Below are 15,779 nucleotides of genomic sequence, written 5' to 3'. Positions count from 1 at the left end.
CGATTCAGATACTTGATTCTTTAATGTTAACAAGGTGTGTAACCATCGCTTTTGTAATGTACCTCCTGTTAGCAGTGAATTTGAAATTCTTGGGAACATACCTACTAATCAAATGCATGGCATTAAACAACACCTAATGTTAATGTTTTTTTTTTTTTCAATGTCATGAACGACCGACCTCCTCTACGTCACGCATATTTTATATGTTACACCAAGTTCTGTCTTCATTTCTTCTTAGAGCGTCCAAAGTCCTCCTCTGTATTGCCTGAAAATCATGACTTCTTATGCAATCTTCTATTTTACATTCTCTGTAGATGTGAATTCCATTTCTCCTGCATTCATATGTTTCATTATTAATCATACGTATGTGCTATTCCATATGAAGTCGATCAGTAAAAAACCTAGCATTTTTTATACTCTAATTTTTTCCCTACTTATACAGGGTACTGAGGGGAGTGCATTTGCAAAAATATACTATCGAAAGTCAATCGGTTTTCGTATTATTGAGCGACAAATTTAGCGTATTTTATAAAAACAAGCCTCTTTCAGTGCTCAGAACTCTGGAACCATTTACTGCAGAACACTGAACGAGAGCTTATTTTGAAGCTGACATTTGGTAGGTTATGTTAAGAAGTAATCCTTATTTTTATTGTACACAGAGAAACAGATAATCTGATTTTACTTGCTTTTAGGCTTTTTGGCCATTTGTAAAAATTTAAAAAAATATTGAGAAAAAACCTTGCATTATTAAGAGGGATTCGGTATTGTTTGCTTAGTGGTACGGCAATAAGTTTCGAGGGTATTAAATAAATTATTTTCACACGCCTAGCTTGAACGGCGCAGTACCGCACGCACTGGCCGAGAGCTGAAGATAAGCGAGCGTTGGTTGTCATTTTACTCCTGTGTTTATGAAAACCTGTGATAAAGCTAGCACAGCTATGACTGCTAGACGACACATCACGTGTTTGTCTCCTGGCCTTGCTTGTCTCGGCTAGCTCCCGTCTCACAGTCAGGTGGTTAGCTCACGCGCGTACTATTTATTTTCTTTATTTGATATTTTCAATACTTTCTTATCAACATACCATCAGTAAAAAATATGTGTTTATTTGTACTTTCAATGCGGAATCTAACTATATATTTTTAAAATAATGAGGAAAATCTAAATTTCTCCATTGCCATAAAAAGTAAGAAAATCTGTTTATGTCAATATAAACTTTAGTTTCTCAGCACCAAAATAAATAAACCATGATTTTGATCATTGGGTGGAAGGGTTTCGGAGCTACAACAGTTTAAAGTTGCTAATTTTATGAAAATACGATAAATTTAAATATTTTTAATTTAAACACTATGAAGTTATGCCTCAAACTTTGCACAAAGCACTGTATCACAGTTCTGTTCGTACAAAAAAAGTTTCATTGTATTTAGACATTGTAAGATCAATTTTCTCTATATTTCGGTCGATTTGAGATGGAATAGCTCGTATGCACATACTCGCATGTGTACTTCATTTCGAAGAGCTTACTTCTTTACATAGGCTAACTCTGTATATCCATTTACTGTACTGCTAAGTCAATGTTGCTACTTCAATTTACATTCCCTATTTATTAAACTGTATTTGCCTATGTATGTGATCCATAAAAGACCTCTTAATTGCTACAATATTGTAAAATTAAGTTGCTATTTGTTTATTTTCATGCATAAATTTTTCACTGATTAAATTTCCAACTTCTTTACTATGTTAATATTAAGGTTTTATCTCGACTGACTAGCTTCGAAGTCTTATTCTTCATGTCCAAAGCCTAGTGGAGATCCTGCGCTATCTTCTAGTTTCCTGTTGTGGTGGAATGTGTCATGATTGTGTCGAAAATGGTGTGTTTTGAAACTGAGTTGAGTATTTAGGATGTGATGTGAGTGTGTTTGTGTAGGCCTATGTTTATAAATTTCATATTGTTCTACGATGTTGTTGCTTTTATTTATGTATTACTTTTACTCGGAGAAAGCCAGTTCAATCCAATTCTCTTCTAGGTTTGGGACTATACTGGTCTATAATGGTTGAGTGGAAGAGAAGGCCTTGAGACCTTAACTCTGCCACTATAAATAAATAAATAAATAAATAAATAAATAAATAAAATTTCCCTCACACGGGTTGATTCGCCAAACTGATTTCATCAGTATGTAGTTTTTTTCATATGTAAGTTTATTTTTTTTCGTCGTTTTGTTCTACACGAATAGTTAGCGGGAATAAGGGGAAGACAAGGAGAACAAGGGGAAGACAGGGAGAACAAGGGGGAAGACAGGGAGAACAAGGGGAAAACAAAAAGAACAAGTTGAGCATAGGGGAACAAGGAGAACAAGGGAAAGAAAAGGAGAACAAAGAGAATACACGGAGAATAAGGGGAAGACAAGGAGAACAAGGGGAAGACAGGGAGAACAAGGGGAAGACAGGGAGAACAAGGGGAAGACAGGGAGAACAAGGGGAAGACAAGGAGAACAAAGAGAATACACGGAGAATTAGGGGAAGACAAGGAGAACAAGGGGAAGACAGGGAGAACAAGGGGAAGACAAGGAGAACAAGGGGAAGGCAGGGAGAACAAGGGGAAAACAAAAAGAACAAGTTGAGCAAAGGAGAACAAGGGGAAGACAAGGAGAACAAGGGGAATACACGGAGAATAAGAGGAAGACAAGGAGAACAAGGGGAAGACAGGGAGAACAAGGGGAAGACAAGGAGAACAAGGGGAAGACAAGGAGAACAAGAGGAAAACAAAGAGAACAAGGAGAAGACAAGGAGAACAATGGGAAGACAAGGAGAACAAGGGGAAGACAAGGAGAACAAGGGGAAGACAAGGAGAACAAGGGGAAGACAAGGAGAACAAAGAGAATACACGGAGAATAAGGGGAAGACAAGGAGAACAAGGGGAAGACAGGGAGAACAAGGGGAAGACAAGGAGAACAAGGGGAAGGCAGGGAGAACAAGGGGAAAACAAAAAGAACAAGTTGAGCAAAGGAGAACAAGGGGAAGACAAGGAGAACAAGGGGAATACACGGAGAATAAGAGGAAGACAAGGAGAACAAGGGGAAGACAAGGAGAACAAGGGGAAGACAAGGAGAACAAGAGGAAAACAGAGAACAAGGAGAAGACAAGGAGAACAAGGGGAAGACAAGGAGAACAAGGGGAAAACAAAGAGAACAAGGTGAAGACAAGGAGAACAAGGGGAAAACAAAGGAGAACAAGGGGAAGACAAGGAGAACAAGGGGAAGACAAGGAGAACAAGAGGAAAACAAAGAGAACAAGGAGAAGACAAGGAGAACAAGGTGAAGACAAGGAGAACAAGGGGAAAACAAAAAGAACAAGTTGAGCAAAGGAGAACAAGGAGAAGACAAGGAGAACAAGGGGAAGACAAGGAGAACAAGGGGAAAACAAAGAGAACAAGGGGAAGACAAGGAGAACAAGGGGAAGACAAGGAGAATAATGGGAAAACAAAGAGAACAAGGGGAAGACAAGGAGAACAAGGGGAAAACAAAGAGAACAAGGGGAAGACAAGGAGAACAAGGGGAAGACAAGGAGAACAAGGGGAAGACAAGGAGAATAAGGGAAACCAAGGAGAACAATACGAAAGCAAGAAGAACAAGGGGAAGACAAGGAGAACAAGGGGAAGACAAGGAGAACAAGGGGAAGACAAGGAGAACAAGAGGAAGACAAGGAGAACAAGGGGAAGACAAGGAAAACAAGGGGAAGACAAGGAGAACAAGGGGAAAACAAAAAGAACAAGTTGAGCATAGGGGAACAAGGGGAAGACAAGGAGAACAAGGCAAATCAAGGATAACAAGGGAAGACAAGGAGAACAAGAGGAACACAAACAGAACAACGGTAACATAGAGGGAACAAGAAGAACAAGGTGAAGACAAGGAGAACAAAGGGGGAAGACAAGGAGAACAAAGGGGGAAGACAAGGAGAACAAAATGGGAAAACGAGAACAAGCGGGAAGACAAGAAAAACAAGGAGAAACAAGGGGGTTCAATTTCCAAGTTACCTAGTCAAGAGAATAACGTAATCCTACGCCAAAACAGTGATTTATTATTTTGAAGCTGTACAGAAACTTCTGGGATATATATTTTTTCGCATTACGTCTATCACGGAATACGACTTTTTAGATTTTGTCTGTTCATGGTTACAAGAATGTATTCTCACGGTATTTGCTTATTTAATTTCTCCTATACCATCGCATGTAACACGTATAATTATCATCAAATGGAAAATTGATTTACACGGTTAAGTTAATAACCAAGATTGCATTTTCTTCAACGCAAGGCTGTAAGAACGCGGCGAGCGAATGGAAGAAGAGGAAGAGGGGGATTCTGTTCATTGACGATATAGTGACTTGACGGGGCGACGGATCGATGGCTGCACTACTGGCACATGCACTGCGTCAACGCTCGCATACGAGCTACACGTGACTCACTGCTCTAATACAGCGGATTCTCAAAACTTTGTGTTCGCTGACTCATTTCATAAGATTTGCAATTTGCCAGACGCCTTAAGGGGACACTCCTTTAAAAATGACAAACTTTTTTCCTAATCATTTTTTCAACCAAATTTTGAAAGCATGTTTAGCCTACTAACTATACCCGTATTGGTATTCTTTGGTCGGCGGTAAAAGGCACATAAGTCAAAAAAAGTCGATTTTTCTGTTGTACCTAATCTAATGTTTGAAGTAATAAATTTTCTTGTATTATAAATTGAAAAGGGTCTTACTTTAACATAACATGAATTTCATTATTATACTTATATTCAGTTAAGACTAAATTAGAAAGAAAGTCTCTCCTGAAAAATTATTATTTTTTTACTTATGTACCTTTTCCCGCCGACCAAAGATTATAACAACACTGCTAACAAAATCCAAATTTTGAACTCCCAAATGTTTTTTGACTTTTGGTTTTTAGTTTTTTTTAATTCTTTTTAGAAATATTTTCAAAACAAGTTTTTAGTAGAAGATCTCAATTTTTAAGCTTTTCTTTTTTTTTGGGGGGGGGGGTTTACATTCACAAAAGACAGACAAACATTTCTATGTATTCATTTAATGAAATATCTCATTTATTCACTTAGAAGAATTTTTTGAAATTGTTAAAAATGTTCACGAGATATAGAGAAACATTTCTATGCATTCATTTTATGAAATATCTCATTTATTCACTTAGAAGAATTTTTTGAAATTGTTAAAAATGTTCACGAGACGTAGAGAAACATTTCTATGCATTCATTTTATTTTTTAAATTGTTAAAAATGTTCACGAGACATAGAGAAACATTTCTATGCATTCATTTTATGAAATATCTCATTTATTCACTTAGAAGAATTTTTTGAAATTGTTAAAAATGTTCACGAGATATAGAGAAACATTTCTATTCATTCATTTTATGAAATATCTCATTTATTCACTTAGAAGAATTTTTTGAAATTGTTAAAAATGTTCACGAGACGTAGAGAAACATTTCTATGCATTCATTTTATTTTTTAAATTGTTAAAAATGTTCACGAGACATAGAGAAACATTTCTATGCATTCATTTTATGAAATATCTCATTTATTCACTTAGAAGAATTTTTTGAAATTGTTAAAAATGTTCACGAGATATAGAGAAACATTTCTATGCATTCATTTTATGAAATATCTCATTTATTCACTTAGAAGAATTTTTTGAAATTGTTAAAAATGTTCACGAGACGTAGAGAAACATTTCTATGCATTCATTTTATTTTTTGAAATTGTTAAAAATGTTCACGAGACATAGAGAAACATTTCTATGCATTCATTTTATGAAATATCTCATTTATTCACTTTGAAGAAGTTTTTGAAATTATTAAAAATGTTAACTTTCCTTTAATTTATGAAAAAAAATATATTAATAAAATAAACTAGCAGATTTTCCAACAAAATAAATGCATAAAAACATGCAGCTACCTCATAAATACTTTCAGATAAATTGCATTGAAATTGTTTAATATTTGGCATAAAAAAGTTGGTGTTTAATCAAGAAAAATGAACTTACGGAAAAATGGATTCGGAAGTAAAATGAATATTTATGTAAATTAGAATTCTCCTCCACTACATTCGTCTAGTAACTTCAGGGAGCCAATTTTAGAATAAAAAAATTACTAGATTTGTAATCAGAAATTTGTAAAAAAAATAATTCTTTGATAGAAAAAAATAATTTTTACAGCTCATTAATGTCACATCCCCTTACAGCCTTAATTTAAAATAAGTTAAACATATTTGAGGTGGTTGGAAGCAAAGGGGTGTAAGTGACATTTCTAAAAAAAAAAAATATTTTAAGTGCGATCAAGATAAACTAAAGCATTTAAAATTTCAGTGGTAAATGAATATTACTTCAGCCACATCATACATTAACATTTAAAATTGAAACTTCAAATTTACGAAAGCTTACTAACTTTTAATACATTTTCTCGAAAGTAACTAAAGTACACTTAATCCCTTTGCTCCTGATCGCCTGTGAATCTGTAAAGATGCTGGGTATGTATTTGGATCCTAAACTAAAGTGGGATAGCCATGTCAGTTATGTATGTAAAAGAATTTCTAGAGTAATTTATCTCTTGAGAAGTATCATGTACAAGATTCCCAAACATTATTTAAAACAAGTTTACTATGCACTATTTGAAAGTGTTATTAGATATGAATTACTTTTATATGGAAATAGTTCTGACGTTCCAAACATTCTGTTACTGCAGAAAAAGGCAGTTCGTATTATAACAATGTCACCACCCAGACTATCAAGTAGATCTCTTTTCAAAAATGAAAAGATTATGACAGTCTACTATCTATATATTTTTGAACTTTTAATGTATGTAAACAAGAATATTACCAATTATACACGTATAGTAGATCTGCATCTCTATGAAACAAGAAATAATGATCAATTAAATGTACCACATGTCAGGTTGCAAAAAACACAATCAAGCTATGTAATTACTGCAATAAAAGTATATAATAAGATACCTACAAATATAAAGGCACTTAATGAAACACAATTTAAATTTCAGATTAAAAGATGGCTACAAAATAATCCCTTTTATAATATGAATGAATTTTTTGAAAATGATGTAGTATTTTAGTTAAATTTTATTATTTTTTACTGTTTTAATATTTTAACTATTGACACATTGTTTTTTATATTATCACATTGACGAGGCCTCTTGTATTCTTGTACCTTCAGGCAAATAAAGAATATGAATATGAATTTGTAATCAGAATTGAACTAAATTCATTTGGGGTATGAAAATATACATTCTGAAAAAGTGAAATAGCCAATATTTTTTTTTTCGGAAAATTTTAATAATTTTCACTGGAGTCTCCCTTCTTAACACTGTAACATAAATGTATAATAAAATAAAATAAAAGAGAGAGAAAATGAAGAAGTTAACAAGTTTATGAGTTATGAGGGAAACGCTTCATCACTGCACAGTGAACTACCACTATTATGAATTTAAAAAAAATGTACCGGTATTTTTTTTAAATCGTAAAAATATTTTTTTTTTCATATAGCATAAGGACAGTGTTTTACACATACCAATTTTCATTATTATATAAGATACAGTAATGAAGGAAAAAAAATATTCAATATTTCCAAAAATTTTACTGCTGTAAGCTGTACCTAACCCCTTAACTCTCAGATCCCCAGGAATCCGCGGACCATAGTTTAAATATTGTTGCTCTAATAGACTCACGAGCTCCACATCAACCGCTATGAGATTCACAATGGAATTGTATTAATCACACAAATAGGTCTGTGTACAGACGATACAGCACAATGAGCCTGTCTTCTTCATTGAGGTGTGGAATGTGCTGTCACAGTGAAGCTATTTCAACCGACCGACGTAGACAAAGTAGGAAGTTCTGAAATCATAATAATAGAACAGTTCCCTGTATGTTAGGCACATTTTCTGTCGATTTATATCAAACTCGTAACAACAGCCAGCGAAAATGTCGAGCCGAAAGGAAACAGTGTCCGTATATCTCTCCTCAAAATAAGAATGTAGAACACCTTTCTATGCGTTTCCTGTTTCATCGACATTAACTTTGTTGTTGAAAGATGTGTACCTCCACTGTGAGTCACGACAAATGTTAAATAAGGCTCCAATATTTCATATTTACTTATTTAATTTCTCGTATATTCAATTCAATTCAGTTTATTAGACTTAAAATATACTAACACATTAGGCAGTACCAAATAAACACGATATTTATTTATTTAATTATTTATTTATTTATTTATGCATGTATTTATTTATGCATGTATTTATTTATGCATGTATTTATTTATGCATGTATTTATTTATGCATGTATTTATTTATGCATGTATTTATTTATGCATGTATTTATTTATGCATGTATTTATTTATGCATGTATTTATTTATGCATGTATTTATTTATGCATGTATTTATTTATGCATGTATTTATTTATGCATGTATTTATTTATGCATGTATTTATTTATGCATGTATTTATTTATGCATGTATTTATTTATTTATTTATTTATTTATTTATTTATTTATTTATTTATTTATTTATTTATTTATTTATTTATTTATTTATTTATTTATTTATTTATTTATTTATTTATTTATTTATTTATTTATTTATTTATTTATTTATTTATTTATTTATTTATTTATTTATTTATTTATTTATTTATTTATTTATTTATTTATTTATTTATTTATTTATTTATTTATTTATTTATTTATTTATTTATTTATTTATTTATTTATTTATTTATTTATTTATTTATTTATTTATTTATTTATTTATTTATTTATTTATTTATTTATTTATTTATTTATTTATTTATTTATTTATTTATTTATTTATTTATTTATTTATTTATTTATTTATTTATTTATTTATTTATTTATTTATTTATTTATTTATTTATTTATTTATTTATTTATTTATTTATTTATTTATTTATTTATTTATTTATTTATTTATTTATTTATTTATTTATTTATTTATTTATTTATTTATTTATTTATTTATTTATTTATTTATTTATTTATTTATTTATTTATTTATTTATTTATTTATTTATTTATTTATTTATTTATTTATTTATTTATTTATTTATTTATTTATTTATTTATTTATTTATTTATTTATTTATTTATTTATTTATTTATTTATTTATTTATTTATTTATTTATTTATTTATTTATTTATTTATTTATTTATTTATTTATTTATTTATTTATTTATTTATTTATTTATTTATTTATTTATTTATTTATTTATTTATTTATTTATTTATTTATTTATTTATTTATTTATTTATTTATTTATTTATTTATTTATTTATTTATTTATTTATTTATTTATTTATTTATTTATTTATTTATTTATTTATTTATTTATTTATTTATTTATTTATTTATTTATTTATTTATTTATTTATTTATTTATTTATTTATTTATTTATTTATTTATTTATTTATTTATTTATTTATTTATTTATTTATTTATTTATTTATTTATTTATTTATTTATTTATTTATTTATTTATTTATTTATTTATTTATTTATTTATTTATTTATTTATTTATTTATTTATTTATTTATTCGAATGACAGGTACATAGATAACTTATCTTTTACCTAAAACAATATAACTCGATACAACTTAAAATGAAATCTAGTGAAGGAACTAAACAAAATCCTTAAAGAACTAAAAACTAAGAACTAAACAGAGGCATGAGGCGTCTCGCTTCGCAGTATCTGGCACATTCAGTCAGTGATAATAAACACAATATTAAAACCTTTAATCAATAGTTAAAAGGTACGAGAGATGCAATATTGGATTACTAATGTGTTAAATTGGAAAAATCATATTAAAGAAATTACCTCCAAACTAAATTCAGCTTGTTTTGCTATTAGATCTATGCAAAAGATAATAAAAATCAATAATTTAAAAACAATATAGTTTGCATACTTCCACTCGGTAATGAGTTCTGGAATAATATTCTGGGGAAATTCCACAGATAGTAACAGTATATTTCTATTACAAAAAAAGAGTAATTAGAATAATAGTAGGTGCCAAATCTAGGGAATCGTGTAGGACTATTTTCAAAAAACTACAAATAATGCCCATGGCTTGTCAGTATATCTTTTCATTAATAGTCTTCCTCGTATGTAATCGTGAAAACTTTGTAACTAATTCAACAGTTCATAGCATAAATACACGTCAAAAATGACTTTCATACTCCATCGGCAAGTATCGTGCGTTATATGGCAGTAAAAATGTTTAATAGCCATCCTATCGATATAAAAAATGAAACTCAAAACGTAAGATTATTTAGGGCAAAATTAAAGAAGTACCTAATTTCTCACGCCTTCTATTCTGTAGGTGAATTCATGACATTCAATAACACTTCATGAAATTGATACTAAAACTGTGTGTTGTACTAGTAGACTACATTGTAAATCTCGTCTGTATATATTTCATCTAGACTGTGACTATAAATTAAGACTTTTTAATAGTATTAAGTTTTTTGACTTGTTCCATATTCTAGCTGTAAAGCAATGTATGAATACCATGGAATGTTAATAAATACAATACAATACAATACAATACAATACTATATAATACGAACAATCGGCGAAAGATACTTAGAGAAGAATAAAGAAGTGTCTGTAGTATTTGTGGATTTAGAAAAGGCTTTTGACAGAGTAGATTGGAATAAACTGATGGGGAGCCTAAAGAAAATAGGTATGGATTGGAAAGAGAGAAGTCTGTTCAGTAATCTTTATATGAAACGAGTCAAAGTCACGATAGGAGAAGAAATATCAGAAATAAATGCTGTATAAAAAGATACAAGGCAAGCAGATTCTTTCAGCCTACCCAGTATTTACACCTTAGCTTCACCACTGTTTTTTAAACTCCTGTAAGAAATTGTTATACCATTTAATACCATCTTTCTTTACTCTGATATGTAAATGCACTAAATTAAGGAAGCATGCATAATTATTTTCATACAAGTTAATATTTTAAAACATATGGAATAAATTTATAAGAAATGTTGTTTGCACCTCCCGTTACAAGTTTCATCTTCGAGTTTGCCAGCATACTAAACAGACTTCTGTAATTACTGTTGGCAATATCGCTGAATTATGAGCATTCTGAACAGCTGGCCATGCTGTAATGAGGGGAATGTATTATTTCGTAAATGTAATAAATATTTCAAACGTTTTATATGAATTTCAGAAACATATGCGGAATGCGAAACCATTTATATGCCACCTTAGCTTCCAACTTGTAGTGGCATTTATCAAGCCGCATTTTTATGCCATATCCAGATTCTCTATGGAAATCATGTGGCGGTCATGGAAGTAACTGCGGCAGTGGCGGCTCCTGCGTATTTCTTAAGAGGAGGAAAGAAGTTAACAGCACGAAGTGACACCTTCTTGAATGAAACATGCTACAAATTAGCCAACATGCTTACATGTGAGACCAGGTAGTGTTGGGGTTGGCCTTCCCTTCTGTATAGCAATAATCTGTTCTTGTAAACTGAGTTTCCTAAATTTTTCATAATATGTAATGTTTTCACTTCCAGTCATTGTTGAATAATTGCGCAAATTAACAATTACAAGGAAATTCACCTCGCAGCATTTTTCGAGCACACTACAGCATCACACGTGTTGGAAGAGACTATAGCTACTAACACGTAATCGGAACCGCGGAAATTGGAAATAATCTGAGGAAAGCGAGAACAATGCACCTACCCACGTGGTCTGTGTTGACACATGTACATTTTACAAGTTCAGTATCACATGCTTTTGAAGAATATCAGTTCTTGTAAAGTCATACTACCATTATTGTCCAAAGTTGTCTGTGGCCAATTTTTTATGTTGAAAATAATGTAGTTTGGAATACCTACTTTCAATTTCAAATATATTTGTACAAAACTGACAACTTGGTTGTTGCTCTGTTTAGTACACAATGAATGGAAGTGAATTTCAGGGGCCAAAAAGATCTGCGATACTAACGTAGAACTACAGAGGTGTGAAAATTATTAGAATAATCTTAATTTTAAAGGTTTTTTAATAGTTCCTTCACAAATATTAATTGAATTGATGAATATTGGTATATATTACTATACTGATGTAGGATATATTTACTACCAACAATGCCGGAAAGCATTGTTGTACATTGGTATTTTTCTTATTTTACAATTGTTATGGGAATTCAAAAATTATTATATTATGTTGGCGGAATTGGAAATATAAAAAATTATATGCACAAAACAGATGTATACGTTCATTTGAACCTTCACAACAATGTAAACGCAAAGAACAATTTCTGTAAAGCATTTCTTAATTAATTTTTGATGTTTCCAATTCCGCCAACATAATATAATAATTTCTGAATTCCCATAACAACTGTAAAATAAGAAAAATACCAATGTACAACAATGCTTTCCGGCATTGTTAGTAGTAAATATATCCTACATCAGTATAGTAATATTATATACTAATATTCATCCATTCATTGAATATTTGTGAAGGAACTATTAAAAAACCTTAAAAATTAAGATTATTCTAATAATTTTCACACCTCTGTACTTCCTCTTTGTTTTATATAAACCCGACTTTAACTTTCAAATATCCTTGAAAGTTTCAAACCATGAATAGTAGCCTATATAAAGTGCAATGAATAATATTTTTGATTTATAATTTTAAAAAACGTTTATATGGTGTCTTTCATAGCGTTGCGTTAAACTGTTTTTATTGTACCTCCTCCTAGATGTGTTATAGTCTGGTTGAATGCAAGATCGTTAGATGACAGCGGTAGTGAGCTTGATGCACGACCAGTCGGTTTCTATTTCCCGTCCATGACTGATTCAGAGGAGGATCTCCTCCCTCTCCGTTCATTTACTCGCTTTAAAACTCTGCTTCTTTCTCTGGCCGCTAGTGCGCTGTTGTCTATGTGTGCTAACTGCAGTAGAAGAGGAATGGATTGACTTTCCTCCACACAAACAATCTCGCATCTTTCTCACATTTTTCTAGCAGCACATGAGCGCGCGTCGTTTAAAACTCGATCAACCGAGGTTTTGTTATAGCTGTGAACTTAAAAATTATCGAATCTTCCTTGAATTTCAAGGCACATGGTCTACTTTATTTGGTATTTACTTTCAAAAGAAGAAAAATGTGAGGAGGACGTTCCTCCCTTCCCTCCCCCGAGGAACCGCCACTGAACTGCGGCATGCTATCGAAAATCTTGGATGTACATAAATTTAGGATAAATTATTGGTCCATTCAATGAAGATGTGGAACATTTATAAATGATAGATTCTGCCTTGTTTGCACAGACCCGTTCTGAAACTGGTTTGCTTTGCAGACTCCGGTGAGTTACATCGTATCCAGCGGCTCGCTGCCAATGCTAAAGGCCATTACCCAGCTGCCAGATGTGGATCTCAACAAACCCGACAATGAAGGCAACTCACCCCTCCACTTCGCAGCGCAAGCTGGTGAGTAAACCTTTCGAACACGGTGATTTACGGACAGTTTCGTGTCTCGTACTTGGGCAAGTTTAAAGTAACAGACTAGTTCACTAATATTCTCCAAAATGTTTATGTTTATTCTACTCTCTCACTACACACAAGTATAAAGAAAGTATTGTGATGCGCAAAAAATCAACTTCGAGATTTTCGCGGAAATACACGTCCTCAGCATTTTACTGAAAAGAGGTTGATCATGAACTCACGACTTCTGAGTACAAGAATTTATCCCAAGTCATTGGAGGGATTTTGTTCATATGCATAGCTACGAGTAAAATTATACGGAAGTAAGACTATGTTTAGGAGAAATTATTACATGCAGAATACACGGGAAAAAAATGAATGTCAAAAAGATGAATGTCACAATGCTGTTAAGAGTGATGTCAGTATGTAATTCAATACGTTATTACAAACTTCAGTGTTGTTCTGGTTAAACCTGGTAAAAAAAAAAAAGAGAATTATCACCATGGATACAGTCATCCTTTCTTTAATTTTTGGTATGGGCAGCAATAAATTTTATATTAGTACAGGGCTCCTACAAAACACCTATCCGGTTTCAAACACATGTAATTTACGTTCTATGAATCTGAGATGCATGAAAATAGCACTAATGGACAGACACGTTCAAAAAGTTTAGTTGTGGCAACACTGTTTTCCTAGTTGGTAACACTGTCTCATAATAGCGCATGTAAACAAATTTGTTCATTGTTGAGGTGAAATGGCTGCTATGGAGGACAGAAAAGCTTGATTTCCATGTGAACGGCCAGGTGCGAATTTAACGGGGAGGGGTGGGGAGGATTTCCCCCCTGTTGGAAAGTTATCCCCCCCCTCATGAATTCATATTAACATCCCTGCCAGGGATAACTTCTATCCCCCCTCAGAAAATATAATTGTTTTAATACGAGTGTATTTTATAAAGTACAGTATAAAGTAAGCAAAGAAAATAATATTGATGTATTATCACCGGCAAGCTGACAACAATCAATAACTTAGGTACACATCTTATCTTAAGCCTGTTCATGGATATTATTATTATTATTATTATTATTATTATTATTATTATTATTATTATTATTATTATTATTATTATTATTTATCAAGATGCAAGGCAAGCAACTCAATGCGACCAAGCGTTGAGCCGTATCGAATGAGGATAATAATAATTTTATGTATGGTATAATTCTCTATCTAGGATTCTATCCCTCCCTCCCCCCATCAGAAATCTTAATTCGCACCCTGTGTGAACCAGTCGGTTATTCATGTGCAACGGCATTATCGAACAAAGTTTGGTGTAGATCCACCCAGTGGGCCTACAATCCGTAAATGGTACACTGATTTTAAGGCAAGATCCTTCGCAAGCGGTTGAGATTTCATCCGTACCGACTACAGTTTCTGCAAGACCTAAAACGAGAGGACAAAGTGCTACGAAGAAATTTCTGCATAAGTATGCAGACTTTAATTGAAAACGATGATGAATTTATTCGTTTCGTGACGTTTCTAGATCCGTTTCTATGAATAACTTATAGCTAGAATTTGGCACTTTTCGCAAAATGAGTTGATTTTCGCTTCAAACTGAACTTTTTGCTGTAATTCGTGAAAATCATGTCTGTATGTTACTAATCGTAATCACATGATTTGTAAAGATAACTGCAAATGGCTTTAAAATATTTGCTGCGTTTATCGTTTATGCGAATAAAGAGAGTCTAGTCATAACATGCATAACTTGGAACTCCCACCTACTCGAATTCCTACCCTAACAGCAAAGAATGCCGTCTTAAACAGGTGAAATGGACTACTTCAAAACTCCCGTCCATAATCCTCAATTATAAGCTTGCTGATGCAATCTGCACGGTAACTTTGAGATTCCAAGATCTTGCTGACTTAACCAATCTGTTTTATTTTACTTTTCTCATTGAACAAGCGTTAAAGCGGCTGCATTTCATGTGTAGAGTTTCACTACGAATTCACCCGTACACAACAAGCATGAACATATCGTCTAACAGTTTATCAAGAAAGACTACAAAAACACCGATGGACAGATGACATGCCAAAAAAATCCGAGTACGCTGTATCGGAGACATAGCGGCAAATTGCATGCGTGAATACGTCGCTAATAGAATTGCTGTTAAGTTAAGCGTCAACATCTCTTCTTTCGCGAAAACCCGGTACACCTTCGCTGTTCTGAGACTCCTGGAAGTAGCCATCTTGTATGC

At 31.9% G+C, this 15,779-nt stretch overlaps 1 protein-coding gene across 1 annotated transcript in view; it reads left to right on the top strand.

The window, feature by feature from the left end:
• Positions 1 to 15,779, top strand: part of LOC138697633 (uncharacterized) — a 262,595-nt gene that overhangs the window by 236,014 nt on the left and 10,802 nt on the right. The window contains exon 4 of the mRNA XM_069823047.1: positions 13,407 to 13,536. Within this exon, the coding sequence (XP_069679148.1) occupies positions 13,407 to 13,536 (130 nt within the window). The remainder of the gene's footprint in view (positions 1 to 13,406; positions 13,537 to 15,779) is intronic.

Source organism: Periplaneta americana, chromosome 4, assembly GCF_040183065.1.
Source record: "Periplaneta americana isolate PAMFEO1 chromosome 4, P.americana_PAMFEO1_priV1, whole genome shotgun sequence".
Taxonomy (NCBI): Eukaryota; Metazoa; Arthropoda; class Insecta; order Blattodea; family Blattidae; genus Periplaneta; species Periplaneta americana.
Note: the sequence above shows the minus strand (reverse complement) of the source record. Positions and strands in the feature narration are given on the sequence as shown.